This window comes from Felis catus, chromosome B3 (genome assembly GCF_018350175.1).
Source record: "Felis catus isolate Fca126 chromosome B3, F.catus_Fca126_mat1.0, whole genome shotgun sequence".
Lineage (NCBI taxonomy): Eukaryota > Metazoa > Chordata > Mammalia > Carnivora > Felidae > Felis > Felis catus.
In genome coordinates this window covers 41,020,090-41,045,889 of record NC_058373.1, presented here as the reverse complement: position 1 = coordinate 41,045,889, position 25,800 = coordinate 41,020,090, and the positions used below count along the sequence as shown (strand labels likewise).

The following is a 25,800-nucleotide window of genomic DNA, read 5'->3' as shown; positions in this document are numbered from 1 at the left end:
CGGAGCTTCTACTAAGTTCTTGACTGAAACTGTGTCTTCAAGGAACTCGAAAGAGGAGGGGAAGAAACAGAGACATGGCTCTTCATAATCCCAAAGAGAACAAAACAGAATACGATGGAAGACCAGACAAAGGACTAGGGGGGAACAGGACAGAGGGGACATCCAAGTGCAGGCTTCATGGGAGAACTGACATTTGTATCAGTTGTGTCCTGAAGAATGAAGAGGTTGTCAGTAGAGGAGGAGATGGAAGGTGTTCTAGGCTAAGGGAGCAACTTGAGCAGAGTCTGAGAGATGTGGAAATATATGGACCAGTAGGGACTAGAAGGGTGTGTAAGGTTCCCCTGCAGGGTTTGTCAAGAGGTATCATTCAGGGGCGCCTGGGTGACGGGTGAGCATCTGACTCTTGATTTCAGCTCAGGTCATGATCTCATGATTCATGAGATTGAGCCCCGCTTGGGATTCTCTCTCTCTTTCTCTCTCTCAAAATAAATATTTTAAAAAAGAAGGTGTCATTCAAATAGTGACTCCCAAATCTACTGTTTCCTGACTCATATCCCAGCTTATGGGATTCCTCTCCCTAGATGTGCCATTGTCACTGTGCCCTAACCTCCCTCCATGAGCTCCTTGCCTTGATTAATGATGTTACCTCACAAATGCACGCAAGTTAGAACACAGGGGTCACCTCTGACTCTTCCATCCATTCCCTCACCACATCGAACTGGCCCAAAAGTTTTATTGGCTTTATTTACTAAATATCTCCTAAAGGTTCTCCCCATCTCCACTGCCACTGTCTTAGCATAGCGGTAGCAAGGTGCACTGGGAAAATGCTGATATTTCACTCCTCAAATTGAATTCCAGCTCTGCCACTCATTAGCTGTGTGAACCTAAGTAAGTTACTCAACCTCTCTGACCTGCAGTTTCCTCCTCCATAAAATGAAGAAAACTCTTCAGCTCACATGATGGTTGTGAAAAATAAATATATTTACAATGTTACATGCAATCTTGCCCCATACTGAGAGCTCTGGAATTGGTGGCCATTACTACTATCTTTGTTAGAACACAAAGAACCTCCTGTGACTTCCCATTTTCTATAGGATCACGTTTGAACTCCTGAGCAAGACACTGGAAGTTGGTCCCTACCACACGCTCAGTACATTTCACCACACTTTAACAGGCTCACTGTTCCTTTCCTCAGCAGACAGCCCTTCTCTCCCTTTCCACCCAGAGAATTAATCTCATTCTGTACAGGCCAGTTCATATGAATCTCAATCTCTTTCTCATTAAATCTCCCACAGTCCCAGCAAACGAGTGTCTCTCCCAGCTGTGCCTCACACAGGCATGTTCATACATCAGCATAATCTTGGTCCTATTGAGAGCGACTGAGCTGTGTGGTGTCTCCCTCCAACACAGGGAGCTCCAGGCATGCAGGGCAGACCTCCTCCATGTCAGTATCCTGAGTGCCTGGCACAGTGCCCACCATGGAGTAGGCACTCAATAAACTGTGTAGAACTCAAACAAGCTAAAAGAAGACTATATGCTTTGTACACACTGGAATTCCTTAATATTTCAAAATGGAAATCTGAGTTCTGAAAAAAAAATCAAGGTTTTAAGAGCCAACACAGAATCTGGAACCATCGAGCAATGCATCAAGTTCTCTTTCTCTGCATCCAGTTCTTCTGGGGCTTAAAAAAAAAAAAATACTGATGGCCAGACTCCATCCCTGGCAATTATGATGTAATAGATCTGCAGTGGGCCTGGGCAGTGTTAGGTATTAAAAGGTCTAAGGTGCAGCCAGGATTGAGACCCTCTGCCATAGCTCAGAGGGGTCCACCACATTGTAAAGAGTTCCCAGTCTAAGCGGTGCTGGAAGTCAGAGAACTGGTTTACAGGAATGCGGAGAGATGGTCCCCCTCAGCTGGTGAGTACTGGAGCCCCCATGTCCCTTCTGGGACAAAAAGAGCATGTTCCAGCTGTGCTGTTGGGGGGGAAATGGTTGAGAAGCACTGAAGGAATGAACACCAAGCGGCGCTAGGAAGTTTGCACACATGTCTGCTTATTTAACCCGCACAGCACACCGTGGCAGGAAGTTTGTGATTCTTATTTTCCTGATGAGGAAAACAGGCCCAGAGGTTAAGTATCTGCCCAAGGTCACAAAGATAGAAAGTGACAGATCCACTGCACATGGAGCTACACAGGAAATGTCTGCTTAAGCAACTTAATACTTCAGGGGTGGGAAAGAGACTCTAGGGAGAAAGACGAGAGCACATGAGAGCCGGGGAAGGAAGGGGAGACTGGGAGAGAAAAAAGGAGCGGGATGGGGAAGGCACGGCAGCCTGAGGACTGTCCCAAGGCTTCTGGGTGAAAGCTGACTTTCTCACAGGAAATGCTGCCTGGGTGAGGCTGAGCGTTGGATGCCTGGCCAGGGTAGGGATGCAGACAAGGCCCAAGGTCAACCCTAGGGCCAAGAGTATGTAAAGGAGCTAAAAGCATGGAGCCTCAGGTGTGCTGTGTGGATTGAACACATCTGGCTCGTGGTAAATGATTCACGAGTAAAACCAGTAAATTCAGGCTGCCTGTCCCTACCCCTCTCTCATTCCTCCCAGGTCCCCAGATCCAAGCTAGGTTGGGACCCCAGCATCAGGGATACTCACAGGATGTAGGTGATGACGCCTATACTCCTGCAAAACAAAGAACAGGCAAGTCAGAGCCACCTGGCTCTGATCCCAGCCCAGCAAGGGACTCCCCCCCGCCCCATGCTTCTCAAGGGGAAGAGTCACGTGCCCCTATACAGTGGCCTAAGGATGTCACCTCAAGTCCATAGCCCTCTCCACTCATCCCAGTCTTCAGCAGCAACCTGGGATGCATCTGGAGTCATCAAGCTCTGGACACTGAGTCCGAGGACCCAAGTTCAAGGTCAGACTTCTGCACTTGCAGGCTGTGATTGGGGCAAGTCCCTTATGATCTCTGAGCCTCATTCTCCTCATAAAATGAGGTTAATGATAACTACCTCACAAAACTTCCGGGAGGATTTTAGAAAACCAAGCAATCAAAGTACTCACTCAGCCAACTATAAAGCCCTGTTCAAATGAAATGAGTCCTGTCTGTGCAGAAAATCAATCACTACGGTATCCTCAGGCCCAACACAGCTCTTAGAGCCTACAAGGCTCTCAGTGATCACTTGGTTGATTAACTAAATAAGCTATTGTTAGTATTTCTTTATCATAGCTGTGGCAGGCCTCCAGGGTGAGCCTCTCCCCTTGTCTCTGCCTTGGCTGTGTTCTAACAGGCCTCAAGTCCAGGCCTGGCTGCCTCCAGCTTCTTTGGGCCACAGGTCCAGCACACCGGGAGCAGCCAGAGGCTCTGAACGTGTGGAGAAAGGGGTTTTCATGGTCAAGCAGGATGATGTCAGCCAGAGTCAGAGTCTGAGGCCTTCTGCCCTTGAAAGGACCCCAAGGTCACCTGGGTTGTCTATACAACTTACCACATGTCAGCCTCCAGGCCCAGGGGCTCGTAGTTCACAATTTCTGGAGCTGAAAGAAGCCATATTGAAGAATCAGCAGGAGTATGAAAACGAGAAGAGACGGTGATAGGGAATTTTAGGGAGTTTGGTGACAAATGTCTCCCTCCTGAATCCTCACTAAGGAAAAATCAGAACAACAGATGGAGATAATCTGGGTCTAAGAATTTTGAGAAATGAAGTTGCCTGTTATCCTGGTAGAAATATTTTACAAAGAGGCCTTAATAGTGAGGAAGAAGGAAAGGACAGAGGGATGCCTGGAAGAGGAAGAGGAGGGTGGGGTAAGGAAGATGCCAGAAGGGGACATGGGGCCTGACAACAAGGCTTGCTTTAGAAGTCTCTGGTGGAAAACAGTCAGGTCAGCGCTGGAAGGTCATAACGAAGAAAAGAAGGCAGAGAGGGAATCCACGTTCCTGAATCTGGTCTGAAAGAGGGACACCTCCTCCCTGAGAAGAATGACAACAATCTGGGGCCAATGAGATGATGAACCTGAGGTGCCCGAGGGGCATCCAGGCAAAGATGCCCCGGGTATGGGAGAGCGACTTGGAGCCATCAAATCTGGAGTCATCGTACAGGTGGAAACGGGAGCTGTGTGGGTGATGTGGTGACCAAGAGTGGGTGCAGAGTCTAGGAAAGAACAGTCTACCCAGGACAGAAGAGGACCAAATGCCACCCAAAGATCAAGCAGGCAAGCACTTAGAAAGTGGGTGGTGTCCAGAGGTGCCCTGACTGTGGGAAGTAGAGATAAGGGTGTAGACAATGCTACAAAAAAAGCTTGGTCATGAAACTGAGGAGAAAAAGAGGGGAATAGCTAGAGAAGGGAGAAGGACTGAGCCTGTTTAATCATAATGGAAAAAGGGAGAGGGTGGGAAAGGCTACACTGGTGCATCTAGAACAATGTTAAAACTACTGCATCTGTAGCATGTGACCACCATCCCCCTCCCCCTCTCTAATTAGAGACACAAGGAACCACTTTTCTGGTTTTGCTTATTTTTTAGCTTCATTAAAACGATGTCATCCCGGAGATAATGTAGTCACTTGATCCCCCCACCCTCTAACATTATGCTTCTAGTGTTCACTGAATGTTCATACATGGTCTTTCATTTTCACTGCTATGTAATAGTCCACTGTGTTAATATGTATCATCTTTCAGTCATTGTCCTCTCAGTGATCATTTGGATGGTTTCCACTTCTATTCTTATCAGAACAACATTGCTATGAACTTTTTGGCACAAGTCTCCTCACAAACATGAAAGACATTCTCTAGCACGGTGACTCAAAGTGTGGTCTGAAGACAAAGAGTCGCTGGTCCAGACACAATAGGTCCAGAAATGGGGAGTAAGCTTTTAGAAACTCGTACAGCAATATGTCATTGCCATGACATTCAAATTGTGATGATTTTTCTAGGGATTTATTTTTCTTGTGTCTTTAATGAAGAAGCAGTCCAGGACAGATTGAAGAAAAAAAAATTTTAAGTCTTTCACCATAGAGAGTTTGAGAAGCACAACTCACTTTCCAGGCTTATCTGTTTGATACACATATACACTCACTTCTGTTCTCTATGTGCATTTGCTTGTCTATTTTCTTCTGTGCTTTTCTTCTTCTTTCTTCGTGTTTTTTATTTTATTACTTCTCTTACTGTTTTCCTTTCCTACTTACATTTTTGTAATGGCCACCCTTGAGACTTTAGGATGGCTATCTAACAAATTCTAACATAAGCAATCTTTGACTCTCCTCTAATAATACAAGAGCCTTAGAACACTCATTTCAAGAACTCCTTCCTATCTAACATTATTTTCCTCAATTTTTAGTTCTGTTTTTTAACCCTGCGATTAAAACATCCATGACCGTCCATCACTGTCATCATCATCATCATCACCACCACCATCATCATTTTAAACAGAAAATGGTTATATTTGCCGAACGTTTACTTATTTCTTTGCTCTATTACTTCACACAGTGAGGTCTTACTTCAGAGAACATTTAGTTCACAAGCACATCTTTAGAAGCTCTGGTAATAAAGGTTTGTTGGTGGCTTAATTGTTTTATGGTTTGTATTGTTCTTTTTCGAATTTTTGGATTTTGCTATGTTTTGCCTGAATCACTTATCCTCATTCTTGAAATATAACTTTTGCTGGGTGTAGAGTTAAGAGTGTTTTGGGTTTTTTTTTTTTTTTTTTTGAGGATTGTAATTGGCTTTATTAAGCGATTCATGAACTGGACAGCATCCCATCTAGCAAGTAGAGAGATGCTCCCTAATCATTGTTTTTTAATTTTTCCTTAGTTCTTGAAAGATAATATTCTATTGGACATTGGCTTCTACTGTTGTTTTAACAAGTACACTGTCAAATTTTTATTTACTTACTTATTTATTTATTTATTTATTTATTTATTTATTTATTATCTGTCTTTTCTTCCTGGCTGCTTTCATGATCTCTTTGTCTTTGGTACCTCGTAGTTTAACTATAATGTTAACTACAGTGTAACTATAATGGATTTTTTTTTTCTGTTTGATATACATTGTCCTTTCTGTATCTGGAGATGCATGTTTTCACAACAGTTCTGAAAATTCTCAGCCATTTTCTTCAAATGTTGATCCTCTGTTGTCTCTATTCCCTCCTCTGGGACTCCAAACAGACCTGTGTTAGATTTTCTGTTTTCACCCTCTCACACTTGTCCTCTATTTCATATTCCTGTATCTTGATCTTTCTGTGGTATTTTGGCTAATTTTATTCGGCTCTGCCTTTCAATTCTTTAATTCTCTCTTCAGCTGTGTGTAATCTGCTGTTTAACTCATTCACTAAATTTTAAATTTCTAGGAGTATAGAATTTCTTAAACTTCTTCCTGGTTCTTTTTAGCATTTGCCTGGTCATTTTTGACAGTCTCTTGTTGCTTGCTCATTCTTATGATTCTTTTGTTTCTATATACATTCCCTTGATTTTACAGTCAACATGTGATCATTTAAATATCTTATGTCCTTGGATGTCTAAGTCTTGCTAGTCTCTGATTGAAATGCTGATACATACACTTGCCTTTGGGAGAGGACCTCCTCTTGAATTTTCTTGCTGCTCACAGCTCCAGCTCTAAGTTCATATTTCACTGGCTTTGGAGGTGGGGCAGGTGATGCAGGAAGAGTTACTACCCTTAAAGATTTCTCTTATTTCCCATGAGTCCAGAATTTCATTATAAAGAATATTTTTCTCAAGAATCAAGTTTTGTTGCAGGAGGGCTTTTGGAAGACTGGGTCCACCATGCTCCTAGAAGTTGATGGTAACTTCTCAATACTCTGTCTCAGGTTGAAGTTTCAGAGTAATGGTGGGAGTAGGACAAGTAATTATAACCTGTTTCTCAGGAGTCCTGGATAAAGAAAGTTATCATAATTTGGGCAGAGGCCTAGAGAAGTCACCCTGTATATCTGTAAGGTGCAAACAAAACCAGTTTAGGCTAGAGCTGGGTCATACTGGCTCACAAGGGTCAACTGTGTGTATCTCTTCCCAACTCTGAATTCAGTGACAAGTTGGTAGCTTAAAATTGGCAAATGCTATAAATTAGGGTTGGGTTTTGTTTTGTTTTGGAGACCCAGTTGTTAGACATTTAACACTGTATCACTGGAAAGAACCCTCCATAGTCTGGCCCTAGCCATCAATGTCGCACTCACATGGCCATTCTGATAGGAACTCTCTGTTTCATCCATAGTGGACAGGGAATTGTCCTGGATAAATGTCCTACTTCTGGCTCTCCCCACTGCTATGAATGACTGAGACTGGGATGTATACTCCTCTTCTACCCTGCCTCTTTCCCTACCCCTCCTCACACTTCTCCAACCCACAACACCAGCCCTTTGTCTCTCATTGACTCAAGGGCATGACTGATCCCACTGACTTTGCCAGAGTGAATATCTTGTTTGAGAAGTCTTCAGAGAGGTCTCTATCATTCACTTTATAATTAATCACATCCTGTCTTGTGACACCTCTTCCACTATTGCCCTGAATGTCTAGCTGAACCATTTACTGTTAGCATCTGGTCTGAACTTAAGTGAATAAATATATGCATTTCACCACATATGTGAATGGTGGGCAGCAACTGCCATCTTGGACAAAGTTCAAGAATAGATGTCTTGTGCCCTTGGTTCAAGTTGCTTCTGCCACCAGCTCATTGTGTGACCTTGCATGAATCATTCTGAGTGTGGCTCCCTGCCGCCACTGTGTCCTCAGTACCTCACCTAATATCTGTCATAGATATTAGATGAAGAATAGCCATTGGTTGGCCTTCACTAAAATCCCCCAGACTTCCAGTCCTACATTTGTTGAACTAGCCCAGATGACCTAAAAAGATCCTTCTACCACTCACACTCGGTCGTTTGATGTTTCCACAACTAAACTGTAAGCCTCCTCGGGACAAGGTCTTTCTAGAGAGACAACCCCATGTAACCAAGAGGGCACAGGCTTTGACGTTGCATGTATCTGTATTTGAATGTTAGCTCTACCACCTACTGGTTGTTTTGCCTTGAACAAAGCATCCGATAGAGAAAATAATTAAATCTGCTTCATGAGGTTGTTTGAAGATTAGCTGAGGTGATGTCTGCAGAGCACTGGCATAGTGCCTAGCACACAGCAAAGTTCCCCTACCCTGGGGTCTGTGGAGCCTTAATAGCACCATTCCATAGTGGCTGTGGGGCTGGCATGTGTGACCTGAAAATCCATCAGGATGGATGATCTGAAACATTCTGTTTTCCTTATTTTATTTATGTCAGAAGTTTTCCCCAGATTTCGGAGAGACCACAACCTCCCTCCATTTCCAAGACCACTTCAACTCCCAAAGCAGAGAGACAGTGGTCCTCAATTCTCATTCCTCTCCCTTCTGTAAGGCTGTCTCTCTAGGACCCTCAGCCTGCAGCCCCAGTCCCACGAGGGGGCTTCTGGGGCCTGAGCCAAGGCTGATAGAAATGGAGGGATGGGGGAGCTGCCAAGGCTCTTGTGAAGCAGGGCCCCCTGTGCAAGAATAAAGGCCAGGCACACAGGAGAGGTGAGTGGGTGGATCTGGCATTTAGCAGATGATTTCCCTTCTCCTTTTCAGGAAGTCAAAAGCTAGTTCAGAGAAACTTGAGTTTATGGGAATGCCAGAGGGTGAGGAAATTTTAAATCTTCACAATAAATTCATCTAAGAGCAGGAGGTGGGGCCAGCTCCAGGAGGGTTTGACTCTGCAAAGGTCTCTAGCCTCCTGCCCCACTGGGTGCTCAAGGCCAGCACCTGGACCCTTACCCAGAAGACTTGCAGAACATTTTCTTCCCCACCCATTAGGTTTCCAAGGGGGAGTCTCCAAGGCACCATCTCTCAGCCCAGACTCTCAAACAGATACAGGGTTTGTTCCCAGAATTTCTCTACCTTTTGATCCCAGATGCCTACTTAGCTGGGAGAGAAATAGGCCTAAAACTTACCAACAAATTCTGGCGTCCCAAAAATATTCTTAAATTCAACTCCATCTTCTATTTCATGAGCCAGGCCAAAGTCAATCAGCTTGATGTGTGGAATGGGAATATTCTTGTCTAACAACATAATGTTTTCTGGCTGGAGAACAACAACAAAAAAAAAGTAAAGAAGGAAAGGATGAAAAGATGGTAATTAAAGCCCTGTTTTGTGTTTTTGCTTTAGGATTGGGGTGGGGTTTGGTGTTCTTTTTTAGAAGACTAAAATTCTTTCTTGTTTTTGTGTCCTGTCTTCTCCTGTGAACTCAAAGACAGACATAGCACTGAGGGCAAGGCCTGGGTTTTATGAAATCTGCTGCTCACAGCAGAACCAGAGACCTTAGCTTTTAGTCCCCTTTTTGTCTCTGAATGGCAGATCCTTCAATGCAGTGCCTCTGTTTCCTGATCTGTTAAATGGGGCCAGTGAGAAATTCAAAGCATTTCCTGTAAACAAAACCACTGCCTCTGTGTGAGGACCATAGGGGTGGGAGCCTAGCAGCTTAGCCTGGCTTTACACACGGCTTATTAACCTTTGTCTTCCTGACCACCTCTTTCCCCTGGCTGGCCAGCTTCCTGTTGACAAACTCCCCTCCTCTGGCCTAACCATGTAGCTCACACTTCTCTATGGGTTTAACTAATTTTGGCCCGCGGCAGGACACTGGAAAAAAATGCACCTGACTTCCCGGGAAAATACCAGCTGCCCAGGCTATTTCCAGTGTAGCAAACAGCTGCCAGATGTGACACAACCATGTGGGTATGTGTTGGTGGGGGGATGGCCCTGCCCTGGCCTCATACACCACAGGCTCTCAGGGAGGCCAGACACAAGCCTACCCTTCTGAGCCTACCCCTCTCACTCCCACCCGACTGCTCAGAGCCTGAACATGGGTGAGCAGGTCTCTCCACTTCACCCTCTCCCCTCCCGCTCCCCACCGTGACTGTCCTAGACTTCATTCAAAGTGGAATGTCCTGGGGGTGCCTGGGTGGCTCAGTCAGTTAAGCATCAGACTTCAGCTCAGGTCATGATTTCAAGGTTTGTGAGTTCGAGCCCCGTGTCAGGCTCTGTGCAGACAGCTCAGAACCTGGAGCCTGCCTCAGATTCTGTGTCTCCCTCTCTCTGCTCCTCCCCTGCTCGCACTCTATGTCCCTCTCTCTCAAAAATAAATAAACATTAAAAAAATTTTTTTCAAAGTGGAATGTCCTGAAAACATACATCCACACAAAAGCATCAAATTCATAACAGTCCCACGATGGAAACAAGACAAACGTCCTATCAACTGATGAACCCAGTATATCCATATAGTGGAACACTATTCAGTCATAAAAAGGAATGAAGGCAGAGAAAGAATACAAAGGAATGAAATACTGATACCTCAGCATAGATGAACTTTGAAAACATGATGTTAAGCGACAGAATCAGTCACCAAAGACCATGTATTATATGATCCCATTTATATGAAATATACTGAATAGGTAAATCCATAGAAAGAGAAAGTAGTTTAGCCGTTGCTCAGGACTGGGGAAATGGGGAGTGACTGCTAATGGGTATGGAACTTCATTTTGGAGTGATGACGATTTTCTAAAATTGATAGTGGTATTAGCTGCACAACTTTGTAAATTGTACACTTTATTTTATTTGTTTGTTTGTTTGTTTGTTTGTTTGTTTATTTATTTATCATTTTAGAGAGAGGCAGGTAAGGGCAGAGGGAGAGAGACAAAGAGACATTATCTTAGGCAGGCTCCATGCTCAACAGGGAGCCTGATGTGGGACTCAATCCCACAGCCCTGGGATCACGACCTTAGCCAAAATCAAGAGTCAGGCGGTACCTGGGTGGCCCAGGTGGTTGAGTGTCTGACTCTTGGTTTTGGCTCAGGTCGTGATCTCAAGGTTCATAAGTTCAAGCCCCACATTGGGCTCCACACTGACAGTGCAGACCCTGCTTGGGATTCTCTCTTCTCCTTCTCTCTCTGCCCCTCCCCTGCTCGTGCTCTCTCTCTCTCTCCCAAATTAAATAAATAAACTTAAAAAAAGGAAATTAAGAGTCAGATGCTCAACTGACTGAGCCACCCAGGTGCCCCTAAATTGTACACTTTAAATGGGCAAATTGTATAGTATGTGACTTATATCTCAATAAAGCAGTTTTACATGAATGAATAAACACATAAATAGATAAATACATGTTTAAGAAAATCGAGCATCCCTATTTCTTGTTTTTTAATTTTTTAATGTTTATTTATTTTTGAGAGAGAGAAAGAGAGCAAGCATGAGTGGGGGAGGGGCAAGAGAGAGGGAGACACAGAATCCACAGTAGGCTCCAGACTTTGAGCTGTCAGCACAGATCCCAGTGTGGGGCTTGAACTCACGAACTGTTAGATCATGACCTGAGCTGAAGTCGGATGCTTAACCGACTGAGCCACCAAGGTGCCCCAAACATCCCTATTTCTCAAAGAAGAATTTCCCACCTTGTACCTTTGCTCACATTATCTGCTCTACCTAGAAAGCCTTCTGCTTGATCTATGCCCATTAAAATCCTAGCTGGGCTTCAAAGTCTAACTCGACTCAGCTAGTCCTTGAAAGCTTTCCTCAGTGAGTACCCCACCCACACACACCAGAAATGAATCCCCCTCCTGTCCCTTTGGTGCTTATTTGAACTTTTTTGTTATGACATTTGTCACACTCTCTCCTTGTCCACCAGTCCTTGCTGTCTTTGTTCTAGCTCCTCTACCGGACTCTCAGCTGGAGGGAGGATTTAGGTCTTTGCATGTTCACCCCTGCAGTGCAGAGCACAGCACCTGGCAGGCTGACGGTTGCCCTGTTAGCTGAATCGATTCTGAATCTGGCGTGAAGACAATCCAGCTGCCCCATCCCAAACGTCCTGGCTCCCTGAAGTCTCTGTGACCTCATATCAGAGTGGCTGGAAACTTTCACTCAAATGAGCTGGCTGTGGCCTCCCCCGACTTTGAAAATAAATAAAGAATACATTTCCTTTTGCATTTTTTAAGCTTGTTTATCCTTTTTCCCCTCTGGAGACTTCTCTCAACTTGATTGTGAAAATGTGTCAAAGTCCTTTCCCAAGGCAAAGCAGGATCTTAGGTCCTGCAGAAAGGAGACTGAGGGGGGAGGTCAGGAGATGGGACCCAGAGAGATGGCCCCACTCCAATACCTCCAATCCAGCCCTCAAATGGCTGCTCATGGACCTCGAGTGTTCTGGAACCCCATGCCATAAGCTGTGCCCTCCCCACTGCCCACCGTCTTACCTTATTAGGAAACTTCCCCTCTCCTCCTGGGAATGGCCCTGAAGCTTGCTTCTGGGGCAGAGGAGGGTCAGAGCCGGGGTCTTCCTGACCACCATAGTGCTCAAGGCACAGCACACACTGAATGGGGATGGGAGCCACAGTGGACAAAAGCAGTCACACCAGACCTGGTGACCCCCAGGATAATGGGGCAGGAGGAAATGGGTAGGGAACATGGGAGAAGAAGGAAAAACAATTGGAGGCTGAATTCTCCCAGGCAGCATTGCTCTGAGAGGTGAGAAATATCCTTGCCTTATATCCTCTCACCTCTGTGTCCCACAGTCCAGGGGAAACAGCCTCTGCACTGGCTTGTGAAAACCTCAGGGTCAGGCCACGTTTTCTTACCTTAGTACTGCCTGTCCCTGCAAGTTCTTGCCCCAAGAACTTAACACATAGCAGATGACTTCTCCCCTGCTTGGAACATTCTTCCTGCACAGTCCCTACCCCAAACCTGGCTAATTTCCTATTCACGTTTCAGTAAAAATAGTACCTCCTCCAGAAGGCCTACACGTGCGCGCGCACGCGCGCACACACACACACACACACACACACACACACACACACACATTTCCTGCCCAGCTCCCATAACATCCTGTGCTTCCCCCATTTCAATGTGTCTTGCACTGTCTCAAGGTGGTCGCTTACTTATCTGTCTCTTCACACTGGGTTATAAGCTTCCTGAGGGTTTTGTTCCTATCAACTACCTAAAGCTCAGTATAGAGCCCAGCATCCACCAGGTGCTCATAATTGTTCCCTGAGCGAAGACACCTGCCATTTCGCTGCAATGTGCTAACCCAGCACGGGACATACTTTCTACCTCATTGAACCCTTCCAGCTATCTTATGCAGTGGATGTTATCATTTCCCTGTTTCAGAAAGAAACCAAGACTGAAATACTGGCTTGTGGACACAGGAATTTTCATGTTTTGTTTTTTATTTTTGAGTGAGAAAGCATGAGTGGGGGAGGGCCAGAGAGACAAGGAGCCAGAGGATCCTAAGCAGGCTCTTCGCCGACAGCAGCAAGCCTGATGTAGGGCTCAAACTCACGAACTGTGAGATCATGACCTGAGCTGAAGTTGGACGCTCAACCGACTGAGCCACCCAGGTGTTCCTGGACATGGGGATTTTAACCTCTATCTGTTGGACTCCAAAACCTCTGCTCTAACAACTAGAGTAAATGATCTTCCTGCTTCCCAAAGGTCCTGGGAAATCTATCCCAGGGGGGAAGTGGATATTCTGCTCCAGGCTGGCAACCTAGGGCAGGCTTGGACCCTGGCTCAGGCATAGCTGTTTTCCTGTCCTGGCACTTGCTTCCCATCCCTGCACGCCTTTTCTTCCAGTGACGCTTTACCCAGGTGAGGGGCCCTGAGTGCAGTTCTGGCCTGCCCTCACGCTGGGTTCAAAGGCTCAGAAAAGGAATCTCAGGATCTCCTGGGCTGGACCTCCTTGTTTCAAGGAGAGAAGAGAGGTCCTGGCAGAGTCCCCAAAGAGAGTCTGGATAAAGTGATATGGCCTGTGGGTTTCAGGCTGAGAGGTGACCTTAGGGCAGCAGGAATGTTCTACTGGGTGTCAGGACCCAGATTCTTGTCTTCACCTTACCACTCACACACAGAGCCATTTGGACTGGCTTCTGGCTCAGACCTGCCCTCAAACAGCAAAACAGTAAAATAGACCCTATATCTGCAGCTCCTCTCGCTTTCGGAAGGGTTTCCTTCTTGCTGTCTCAGCCTTCACTAACCAGGAGGCAAAGCAGGGGCTGTTATTTTCCAAACATTCACCAAGGCGAGTAGCGCACTAGCTCTCTATGTCATCTTTGCAACCATTCTGAGTGGTGGATTGTTATCACCCCCATTTCACAGATGAGGAAACAGAGGCTCAGAGACCTAAAGCACTGGCTCAAGGTCCAATAGCTCATCATGGCGGCATCAGGGTGGGTTTCCTGGGCAGTGCAGCCCCTGCTCGCCACCACTTCACCCAGTTTGGTTAAATATCTTCAGCGGTCCCACTGACCACGAGAGTAAGGTCAAGGTGCCCTGCCTGATATTTGAGGCATCGAAGTTCTGCACTGACTGCCCCACACTACCTTCCCAGCCTCACTGCCCATCATTTGCTTGCACCTGCCCCATATCCCCTCAAGGTGGGTATTACCACACCCAGAATGACATCTCAGTTCCATTCTTTTCTCTGGCTCTTCCCCTTGCCTAGAATATCTTTCCTACTCTTCTTCACACTTTCAGAGACGATGCCCCATCCCTGCCTGGTTTTACTCCCTTACTTTTCAATGAAGCAGCCCCTGACCTTGTGCTCTAACCCCCTTAGGTGGGGGTTATGAGCAAGTGGTCCTAAGTTGCAGGCTGTCTCTCATATTGTGACACCGCTCTCCTGAGTGGTGGCCTCCCTGGGAAAATTCAGGTCAGCATTAAGTTTCCTGGCCTCCCCCATGGTGTCTTGCATCCTGTATGTCCCACTGAAATACGCTGACGTGCACTGAAAGAATTGGGAACCAGTGAGTGGTCCTTCCTTTTCTGCCCTGTGGAGGCCCTCCACCACCACTAGGGGGGCCCTAGTGCACTCCTCCCCACAGGGCTGCTATAGGGCTGGGCGGGAGAAAAATGACTGAGGGAGGATCCCCAAGGGTAGTCTGAGGGCCAATAAAGCAGAAGTTCCCCCAGGGGGGGTTTCTAAGCTTCTTTGCTTCCCCCTTCCTGAACAGGGTAGGGCACTAGAAAAGATCCTGGGCCTGGGTAGTGGGAAATTCCAGTTCCACCTCCACCATACAAGGCCATGTGAACTTAAGCACATCACTTCCTCTCTCCGGGTCACAGCTCCCCAGTTCTAAAATAGACACTGGATGGGATCCAGAGCCCCTTCGCGCTCTAGCCTCTGCAACTGCAAGGTGGCATAACCTCCCAAGCTGGCCGGGCAAATTCCCACTCCTCTGGGCCCCAAGGCGGGACATACAAAGGCTCAGGTCTCCTGGCTCCTGGTCAGGAAGGACGAACAATCCACTGTGACCACAAACCACTGGGCCCAAGCCAGGATGCTCTCTGGGATAGTGTGGTCCTAACCGTCTGCCCTTTCCTCCAGCTTTAGTTGCTTCAACCAAATACTACCCACATGTTTGCCATCACCTCCAAAGCATGGCTGGAAAGAAGGATCACATTCCAGTAGGTGCCCCCACTGCCCAGCACCGGGTTTGTGGAGCTGCTACCAAGAGGTGAAACTGCTCTCACCTGTCAAAACAAATCACCCAGCTCAGCCCACCAGGCAGGCAGCTGTGGGAGAGGCCAACATGCCCCTCCATGCCCTAGCAGCTTTGGTCAGAGGTGCCTGCTATGGTGCCAACCAGAAGCCAGTCCTCCTGGCAGGACCGATGTCAGTGGGTGATCCCCGCCAGTCCAGTACAGCATGCCCAAGAGCCCCTGCAGGATGAAGGCAGCCTCTGGGGGCTACACAGTAAGGTGCAAAAGACTTGAGCTTTGAGCCAGGCAGGTCGAGTTTCAAATCCCAGCTCTGTCACTCACAGTGAAACCTGCTCAAAGTCAGTGGATCTCTTGCAACCATGATTTCCCATTTGTAAAATGAGTCACCTACCATGGCAGAGGGTTGTTCTGAAGATTCATAGATGGTGCACGTAAGGATCAATGCCCAGCAAGATTTCAAATCATGGTAGCTATGTTTGTTTGCTCCTCTCTGGGATGTAGCAATGACAACAGTCAGCCCTGGGAATCTTACTAAATCCCTGCTGAGTCACCTGTGCACACCTGCAGACCATGCCCTCTCACTGACCTGCCTCCTGTCCCACTCATCCTCACCCCCAGTTCACCATACCGTGTTCACAATGGTGAGGCTACAAGGGACCTCAGAGGTCATTTAGTCCCTTCATGGTTGCAGAGCAGCTCAAAGAGGTCAAGAAACTGCCAAGGTCACTGAGCAAGGAGCAGAGCCCAAGTCTGCTGACCCCCTCCCTACCCAGCATCCTCTCCAGGTGCCTATGCAGCCTACCTATCACTGGGTGAGGCCGCTGACCTCAGCAGAGCAGGGGCCCAGCCACTCTGTGCTATGGGGACAAGAAGGCTGCAGATGAACCTTCATTGCAAATATCGAGCATGGCCCCAGATTATTCAGGAGGTGCTGGGCAAACTGAGAAAGCAAGGCTGACTGCTTCTAGGCCTCTCTGGGCTGGTTTCCATGGTGCTGCAGCAAACTCTCCCCCTGGCACACTGTGGATGAGGCCACAGGCAGCCCCTTCCCACAAGCCTCCAGTGTGGTCTATGCCCAAGGCCCGTCTCCGTCTGGCATTCAAGGCCCTCCTATCACTGGACACTGACATGCCAACCGACCTCCTCATCACCCGTACCCCAATCTGCAGTTCACTCTGGGGGAATGGCCTTCATCACAAGCTTTTTCTTTCCCCTGACGCCCAACTCCAACACACACACTGGAACATCTTCTGTGATCCCCTCCCTTCTGGCACGTGCAGCCAGTTGTTTCCCGTTAGGGCCTGTATGGTACCCCGACATGCCTCTGGCAGAGAACCAACGGCACTGTAATTCCTTATGTGTCCTCCCTCCTCTATCCTGAAGCCCCACAAGGCGGATGGGAGCCTCGCCTGCCATTGCCACCCCTAGCACCCAAGAGTGGCTGCTATTTCAGTAAGTGCTCAGGAATTGTCTGCTGGACAAATGGACAAACCACATATGCGTCTCTTGCTCATTCTGCTTTTAGGGAATCAAGAGAGATCACAGCTAAGAGACTTAGAACCTGGATTTGAATCCCAGTTTTGCCATTTACCAGCAGTGTGACACTGGCAAGTTCCTTAGCCTGTCGGCCACAGGTTTCTCACCTTAAATAAGCAGTAATAAATTAGATAACAAAACCTACCTCATGAGGGTTACCAAGAGGATCAAACAGAGCATAAAACGTGACCTATAACTGTTAGCATCATCTTTTTTTTTTTTAATGTTTATTCATTTTTGAGAGACAGAGCGAGGGCAGGGGAGGGGCAGAGAGAGAGAGAGGCAGACACAGAATCCGAAGCAGGCTCCAGGCTCCAAGCTGTCAGCACAGAGCCTGATGCAGGGCTCAAACCAGCGAACCCTGAGATCATGACATGAGCCGAAGTCAGATGCTCAACCGAGTGAGCCTTCCAGGTGCCCCAGCATCATCTCTATGATTATTTCCTTGATCATGTGTCTCCTTCTCAGAATGAGAGTCTTTTTCATCTGCTTACTGAACTCCTACCCATCCTTCCAGGCCCAGCCAAAATTCCTATCTCAGGAAGTATCATCTGAATACCCAGCCCAGCTCTCCTTCCTTGTCCTGGCTCCACACTTGTGCAGAAACCTCGCCCCGCAGTACCAACCATTTTGCCAAGACCCTGATTGTTAGTCCTGCCTCCCCAACAAGACTGCCCACTTGCAGAGAGCAGGCGGGCTTCTCATGCTCTTTCTACGGTCCTAAAAGCACAACCTATAGCATTTAGTTTACCAAGCATTCATACTTACTTGATTCTCACTCTCTGAGGCAGGTACCATCATCACCCCCATTTTACAGATGAAGAAACAGAGGCTCAGAGAGGTTAAGTGCTTTCCCAAGGTGCCTCAGTAATAAGTAGTGCAGCTAGGGTTCAAGTTCTGGCTGACTCCAGATCCTGTGGGCTCTCCCTTCTCCCACGTCCCCTCCCTTCCTCTAGTTGATGCAAGGGTGCCTGCTGGGGTCACTCCTGCCTGCTGGCAAAGTGGGCACGTCCATCTTGGCCGTGGTGCCTCAGCAGCTTCCTGCCCCAGCTCCATGTTTTTCCCAGAAAACCCACAGCTGTGGCTTAGGGAAGGGCCCCAACTGGGTTGCACTTGGATTTGTTAAGCCACAGCTTCTGGCCACTCGCTCATGGCCTCCTCCTCTGGGGAAGGCTGTTACGTGGTTCCGACCTCCCACTGCCCTATTCAGTAAAGCAGAGGAGAAAACCTACTCTACCTACCTACTCTGTCTCTAGGCCCTAGCAGCAGGGGCAGAAATAAAAATTCACTTTCAAAGGCATTCCAGGACCACTGGCTTTCGGCTTTGGGCCAATCAGCAATGTTGGCTCTGTGGTCTGTGCCAAACTAGCATTTGTGGTGAGCTTTCCCCGAACATCACCTTATTAGATCCTCACAGCCACCCAGCTGTGGATGGCTGGTGCCCCATCTCACCAGTGAGGAATCTGGGCTTGGATCAAGACATTCTGAGCCCCCAAGCTGTGCTTTGGGGGTCCGCGTCTGAGCTAGTTGCCCATTGTAATCCTCTGGAGACCATGCTAATGCTACCGAACCGACAGAAATCAACTCACCAGGAGTGAGGCTCTTGTACTGGTTTTGGAAAGCAAGTTCTCTAAGCAAGTCTGAAGAGGATAGTGTCATGTTTGGGAAACTAGTGCCGATGAGGGCCCAGTCACCTGACAGACACAGGTTTGAATCCCACTCTGCCCTGTGCTAGCTGTGTGACCCTTGCCAAGTCAGTCACCCCTCTGAGCCTTGGCTCCTCATCTGAAAAATAGGAATACTAATATGTTAAGAGGTTCTGAGGAGACACAATAAAGCCCAAGGAGCTCTCGGGCAACCTCCTCTTTCTATAAAATGGGCATGACCCAGAACCTCCCTCACAGTGTGGCTGCGTGGATAAAAAGAGCGAACGCAAGAACAGCACTCATAGAAGAGCCTGCGTGTCTCCGAGGTGCTCAGGAAACGTTGGCTGCCATTATTATCACTACACCCCTGACAACAGTCAGCCTGCATAGAGCACGAAACCTGTTCACAAAATGCTTTCACCTGCAAAGTCTCTGAGACCCAAGGGGGTGCTGGGGGGGGTGGGTGCCCACTGGCTCATGACAGCCAATTGTTAAATTTGAAGGAATTTTGTGAGCTGGTTGTTAAAGAGAGCTATGTAACTGTATTATTTTAATATTAAAATTAAGTTATATAAACTTACAGTTAAATAGGCTATCTTAAAAACAATCCTTAAAACTCATTGCTTCCTAATTTTGTCAATTATGTGTTAATAGTCTCGATGCTCTTGAGGTGATTTCTGCCCTCTATCTCTGTGTTGGGGAAATACTAATGAATGGTGTGCAATTGCACGCTGGTTCCTTGAAATTGGCCATGGTGGGTGTACTGATACCATGGAAACTGGCAGATGCTCCGATCAGGACCTCGTTTGTGGCCTTCTTGATCCTAGACTTAAGAAGTGCTGGAGAAGATCACTTAATAATGCAGATTAAACTTAAAAGGGTGCCGTGTCTGTAGCCGTCACCAGAAACTGAGGAAATACATTTTTTCTGGTATTTAGAAACTATTATCCAGTTCAGCAAAGAAGTCATTCGTGTCATTGACGAACGAGTAAAGTTCCAACGCATGTCTTCATTGTTTGGTTTTTATCTCACTTGTTAACGTAGACAAAAATATCAACCAACATTCTGCTCAGAACTACACTCAGGTGTCACCTGCAGCCATAGATTGGCTATGGATACAAGGGTTTGGCAAAAAACCGAATGTGCTATGAGAAACAACTTGCTCTCTGGAATTTACAATAAAAAGTATTATTTACTTTATTGTTTATAAGTTGTGTTGTAAATCTTTGTATCATAAAATTCAGGATAAATTTGTGTGTGTGTATAAGCATACACTTGTTTTCTGGAGATCTGGCTGTTCCCAGAATACCACTGCAAAGAACCTCACACAGGAGGGTACTCTCTGTGTTTTCTAGATGAGGAACTAAGGAACAGAGAAGTTAAGTAACTTATTTGAGGCCAAACAACTAAATTGTGGAGCCGGGCTTATAATTTAAGCCCAGGTTGGGGCGCCTGGGTGGCTCAGTCAGTTAAGCATCAGACACTTGGTTTGGGCTCAGGTCATGATCTCATGGTTCATGAGTTCTAGCCCTGCATCAGGCTCTGTGCTGACAGTGCGAGCCTGCTTGGGATTCTCTCTCTCTCCCTCTCTCTTTGCCCCTCCCACGTTCTCTCTCTTTCTCTCAAAATAAATAAATAAACTTAAAAAAAATTCAAGCCCAGTTCTTCTTAGTGCTAAGGTTCCTGTTCTTTCTACTATTTTCATTGCTTCCAGAATCAGATTCTTTCACTCCTACTGAGATCAGAGGCGGTGAGAGGACTGACAGTGGAGCTGTGAATGGAACCTAGAAGTAACTGTTTGAACACATGATACCTCCCTGGAGGCCAGGCCTAGGGAGGGGCCCCCAGTGGAGGGCATGGGCAGCTAGAAGCCCCAGGAGGCCTCTAATCACCTAACAGCGAATGCAAAGGCAATTTGCATTTCTAGTTTCCTGTCAGTCTTACACAGTGTCCTGCCACCCTCAAAATCTTCCCGGCCGGCTGGCTGGAAAGTGCTACCTTATTCATTCCCCCTTTGGATGTTTCCATGCCCACCGTCCCTTCTGAATCCCTTAGGAGGAATAGGGAGGAGTAGGGAGAGGAATAGGGAGAGGAATAGGGAGAAATGTGGCCTAATAAGACCAGTTAAAACTGAGAACCAATATTTACAGGAAGTGTTAGAATTTGCAAGCCCTCTCATTAATACTGATACCTCCCTGGTCCTTTGCTCCACCCCCACAGGACAGGAAGAAGAGGCAATATTATCTCCACTTTCAAGGCCAGGAAACGTCAGAGAGGTGAACTCCCAATGTCACACAGCATAGGTTGAGACTCAAATGCAGGCTCAACCCCCAATCCTCTCCTCTTTCTACTTCACCATGTGGCCTCCTGCTGTATCTTGTAAGAGTCACCTGGTTGGTTTAATGCTTCCCATTTCAAAGCATCTATATTTCAATTCTTTTAATAATGGCTGTCTATAGCTTACATTTGGGCACATTTTGTTCCTTTCCTCCACTATTTAGAAGTTCAGATTCTGAGGGTCACTTCTCCTCAGGTTGCCCTAGGGTGGCCTTGCAGTAGTTGATAAAGCAAACCGCATGTATTTCTAGGGCTTCGGGCTCACAGTCTTATGCATGGGGCGGAGATGAAGAGGGCACAAGCTAAACTTTGCATCTAAGAAACAGGAAGCAGGGTCCACCTCTCAGAATACCCTGAGGGGGTAAGGAAATCAGAAAATACTTGTATAAAAGTTTCTACAGCAAACTAAAATACTTGACAGCCCATGTGGGCTGCTGGGGTTAATATGTAAAGTTAAAAAAAAAAGCACAAAAGAAAACTGTAAAAGCAATATAGTTACAAGTACCCTAACACACACACACACACACACACACACACACACACACCTGTTCATAAAAAGCTGAAGAAAACACACCAAGTGATAATAATAGTTGCTTTGGAGTGGAAAGTCTGTGGGTAACTTCTGTGTAAGTTTCTACATTTTCTATGAGTTATTACTTTTTATAATAGCATAAAAGATCATCCTTCCCTTGAAAAATGCTCTTAAGTACAGAGAACAAACTGAGGGTTGCTGGAGGGGTGTTGGGTGGGGCGATAGGCTAACTGGACAAGGGACAATGAGGACGACGCTTGTGATGAGCACTGGGTGTTATATATATGTGATGAGTCACTAAATTCTATTCCTGAAATCATTATTACATTATATGTTAACTAACTTGGATTTAAATAAAAATTTTAAAAGATGCTAAGGGGTACCTTTGGCTCATCTCTTTCCCATATTCTTATCACCGCCTCCAACTGGCGTACTCTCTCTGCCCCGCCAGAATTTTCTTTCAATATCAGAAATAGAATCTTGTTTATCCACCCATTAAAGGTCTTCCACCAATGCTTGCTCATTTTCTTAAGTATGATGTGGTACTGTAGGAGACCAACCTCAGTCTCAGGAGAAGCCTACAGAAGTGCCGAGCATGAAGTGTCAGGATGGCTATAATCTTCTCTCAAATTATGCCAAAAAATTTTTAAATCACATACATGTTTTTATTTTAATTTGTACTTAAAATGATTTTAATTCTAAAGATCATATGTATGTATATATACAATATGTACACATGTGTACATGTCTGTGTGTAGATATACAGACATAAAATACTTTTATATAAGTAAAAAGTTTTTTCTTTCTTTTTTTTTATAATTTTCTAAATGTTATTTAATTTTGAGAGAGAGAGAGACCGAGCAGGGGTGGGGGAGGGGCAGAGAGAGAGGGAGACACAGAATCCAAAGCAGGCTCCAGGCTCTGAGCTGTCAGCACAGAGCCCGACATGGGGCTCGAACCCATGAACTGCAAGATCATGACCTGAGCCAAAGTTGGACGCTCAATCGACTGAGACACTCAGGCGCCCCTTTTTATTCTTTTTTAAAGAGAGAAAGAGGTAAAGCAAATGTGGCCACGTGTTGAATCTAGGGGGATGGTGTAATGGTGTCCCCTGTATTCTTGCAATTTCTTTAAATGTTTTGAAATGTTTTCGTAATAAAAACATTTGAGGGGAAAAGCCTTCCATGGCTGTGACTGCCTATACAGACTCTTCGGTCTGGCCTTCACCGTCACAATCTCACCCTATCCTAAGTTAAATCTCTGCCATGTCTTACCTTCACTTCATGCCACCAGATTTTAGTATGGAAACAATCTCATTCTTGTAAGTTCTACTTTCAAATGCATGCACATTTTATAGCAGTTAATAAAATAGGCACTTTTTAAAAATTATGAGGATATTAGAAAGAAAAAACAATGTAACCAGATGAGAAATTAACCATGTAAAGGATAAATGTATGACATGGTTCAGACCCTTGGATTAATTAAATATAAGAGGCATGGACCAAGGAAGTAAGAAGTCTACACCGTCACAGTTTGGTGACTGAAAAAGCTGGTAATACCCAGTTTGGCTTAGTGTTTCCTCACTGGCTAAATTCAAGCTCCAGCTATCTCGCTTAATACCTATGTGATCTTGGAGTGCCCGGGTGACTCAGATGAGCACCCATCTCCTGATTTCGGCTCAGGTCATGATCTCACAATTGTGAGATCGAGCTCTGCATCCGGCTCTGCACTGAGGATGCAGACCCTGCTAGGGATTCTCTCTCTCTCTCTCCCTCTGTCTCACTGCCCCTCCCTGCTCATGCTCACTCTCTCTCTCTCTCTCAAAATAAATAAATAAACATTAAAAAAAACCTGTGTGATCTTGGACAAGTTACTTAACCTCTCTGAATGTCAACTGCCTTGTGTGTAAAAAAGTGACAATACCTATACCTCAATGGGTGGCCATGAGGATCACATGAGAGAACAAACGTGTAAGCATGCTGTATTATAGAAAGTGCAATATACATTTAAAGTACTATTTTTTTTTAAAATTTTTTTTTCAACGTTTATTTATTTTTGGGACAGAGAGAGACAGAGCATGAACGGGGGAGGGGCACAGAGAGAGGGAGACACAGAATCGGAAACAGGCTCCAGGCTCTGAGCCATCAGCCCAGAGCCCGACGCGGGGCTCGAACTCACGGACTGCGAGATCGTGACCTGGCTGAAGTCGGACGCTTAACCGACTGCGCCACCCAGGCACCCCTAGGATTCATTCTTAATCTCTCTCTTTTTCTCATATGTCTCCCCCATCCACAAATTCCCAATGGACATCAGCAAATTTTATCAGCTTTACATGATTTCATGCATCCAAAAGTACTATTGATATCATTCCTATGAAAGCTTGACAAGCAAACCCCCTCACATCATGAACATAAAAACAGCTCAAAAGATGATCAGGGCATAGAGGAATTTGGAATTTTGGAGTACTTGTTCAGAAATTCACTCTTCCTTTCTAGTAGTTATATAAGCCAAAAAGCCCCATGAGGGTTCCTGGTTTGCATATAATTTTTTTCAATCCTCATGACTTGTTCTTTTTGCTTAAAATACTAGTCAGACCTGAGGCCGAGCTTCCATTTTTGAATCCTCAAGTTGGATTAGGATGTAGGGGAGAAATACCAAAACTCAGAAGGGAAATTCCCAAATACAAAATAAACACAAAACCACACAAAACCGCTCTCGACAAGGCCTTTGTTTGTGTAGGGATCACACGCCAGGGTAAGGTTCCTAGGTGGTACTGACCCCCATTTCCTGGTAATCTGTCCCGCAAAAGGCATGTCTGAAGGCACACTGGGTGCTCCCTGTGACTGAAGGGCAGGCAGCCCCAATGTCCCTTCCAACCATGTAAATACAGACAACATCATCTACCTTTACCACTCCTACCTACCCATGTCAATCAGCCTTTCTATGGTGAATTTACAGCACACACTGGCCTGGCATTCCCTCTGCTGAGGTGGAACGCTTACCCCTTGGTAGTGGGCATTTGTTGGCAAGAGTCATGGTTAGCTTTCATTTCAGGTGGCCTCCCCACCAAGTCTCACCGTGGCCATCTCCTGCCCGTGGAAGGCAGGTACCATATCACACTGATGTTTGTCACTCTACTCCTGGGCATACTATAGCCCCCCAATAAATGTTTACATCATTGCACTGACTTCTGCCCGCAAACTCTTTTGCATTTCCCAGGTGACATCAAAGGGTCTTTGCCATCCATGCATGCATCTGGTCTTACTAAGTCATTTCATTCATTCATTTACTCATTCATTCAACACTGAGTAATGTGTCATGTGCCAAGCACAGTGCTAGATACAAGCAGTAGAGTGACCAACAGCAATAGACATTCTCAGACTGTACAAAGGGCAACGGAAGCATAAAGGCAAGTTCATTCTTAGTTATGCTTTGGGACGTAGTAGGGAAGGGAAAGGCTTCCTAGAGGAAATGATGTTTCTGCTGGGCCTAGAAGGATGAACAGGAAGGATGTCCACGGACAGAGAAAGGAAGAGCAACAGCTTCCTGGATGGGAACAGCATGAACATAGAAGGAGAGAGGCCAGAACATGTATCTGTCATCTTGTTGCCTGGGGCTAGTGTTTTGGAGTGGGGAAAGGTGGATGAGACCAGAATCTGGACTAAGGCAGGATAAGAAAGGTCCGAATGCCATGCTGAACGAGTTTATTTATCCTACAGATGACAAGGACCCAACATAGATTTCTGGGCAACAGCATGCCATGATTTGTTTTTACCAAGACTGCTTATCATACATTAATTTGTCCATTTATCTGCTCTCTGCCACAAGGCTGGGAGCATGTGTTAAGCAGGGACAGGGCTTCACCTCTCTAGCACAGTGACTGAACATAGGAGGAGCTTATCATGGGAGGATCCAGGAGAAGTTCATATTCCAAAGACAGGTGAGAGCTCACTGTCCTCTATTACCTGCTCCTGGAAGGTGAGCATGGAGAACAGGTCATGGGTAGGGGCATGGAGACAACACAGTGGCTGTGTCCAAGGGGCAGCAAGGCTAGTCTGACTCACTTGGTGAGGAGTAACAGAATATAAGAGTTGAGAAAAGCAGAGGCACCTCACAGGGAGTGAAAATCAGGGAGAAAACTGTATTCGTGTAAAATGAATTTTATGTGGTTGGAAACAACATGGAATCAAGAAGTCCCCTCTAAGCTACCAGCTGGGCTTTCTACATGACCCCCTCCAGCTGGTGGAAAGTTCCAACCGGGGGCATGCCTACC

The 25,800-nt window shown here is 46.3% G+C and overlaps 1 protein-coding gene and 1 long non-coding RNA gene across 10 annotated transcripts in view; one reads left to right on the top strand and one right to left on the bottom strand.

The window, feature by feature from the left end:
- The window catches only part of DAPK2 (death associated protein kinase 2), a 121,319-nt gene that overhangs the window by 18,232 nt on the left and 77,287 nt on the right, over positions 1 to 25,800 (bottom strand). For all 6 annotated transcript variants that reach the window (XM_023255222.2, XM_006932468.4, XM_023255223.2 and 3 more), the window contains exons 5-7: positions 8,957 to 9,086; positions 3,482 to 3,530; positions 2,652 to 2,678 (exon numbers count right to left, since the gene is read on the bottom strand). In XM_023255222.2, the coding sequence (XP_023110990.2) occupies positions 2,652 to 2,678; positions 3,482 to 3,530; positions 8,957 to 9,086 (206 nt within the window). The remainder of the gene's footprint in view (positions 1 to 2,651; positions 2,679 to 3,481; positions 3,531 to 8,956; positions 9,087 to 25,800) is intronic.
- LOC123385896 lies at positions 1,386 to 11,962 on the top strand. 4 transcript variants are annotated; one of them, XR_006599137.1, is made up of 3 exons: positions 1,387 to 1,918; positions 3,287 to 9,136; positions 11,698 to 11,962. It is a non-coding gene; the product is annotated as an uncharacterized LOC123385896 (long non-coding RNA). The 4 variants fall into 4 exon arrangements; XR_006599134.1 differs by having other exon boundaries at positions 1,396 to 1,918; positions 9,021 to 9,136; XR_006599135.1 differs by lacking the exon at positions 3,287 to 9,136 and having other exon boundaries at positions 1,386 to 1,918.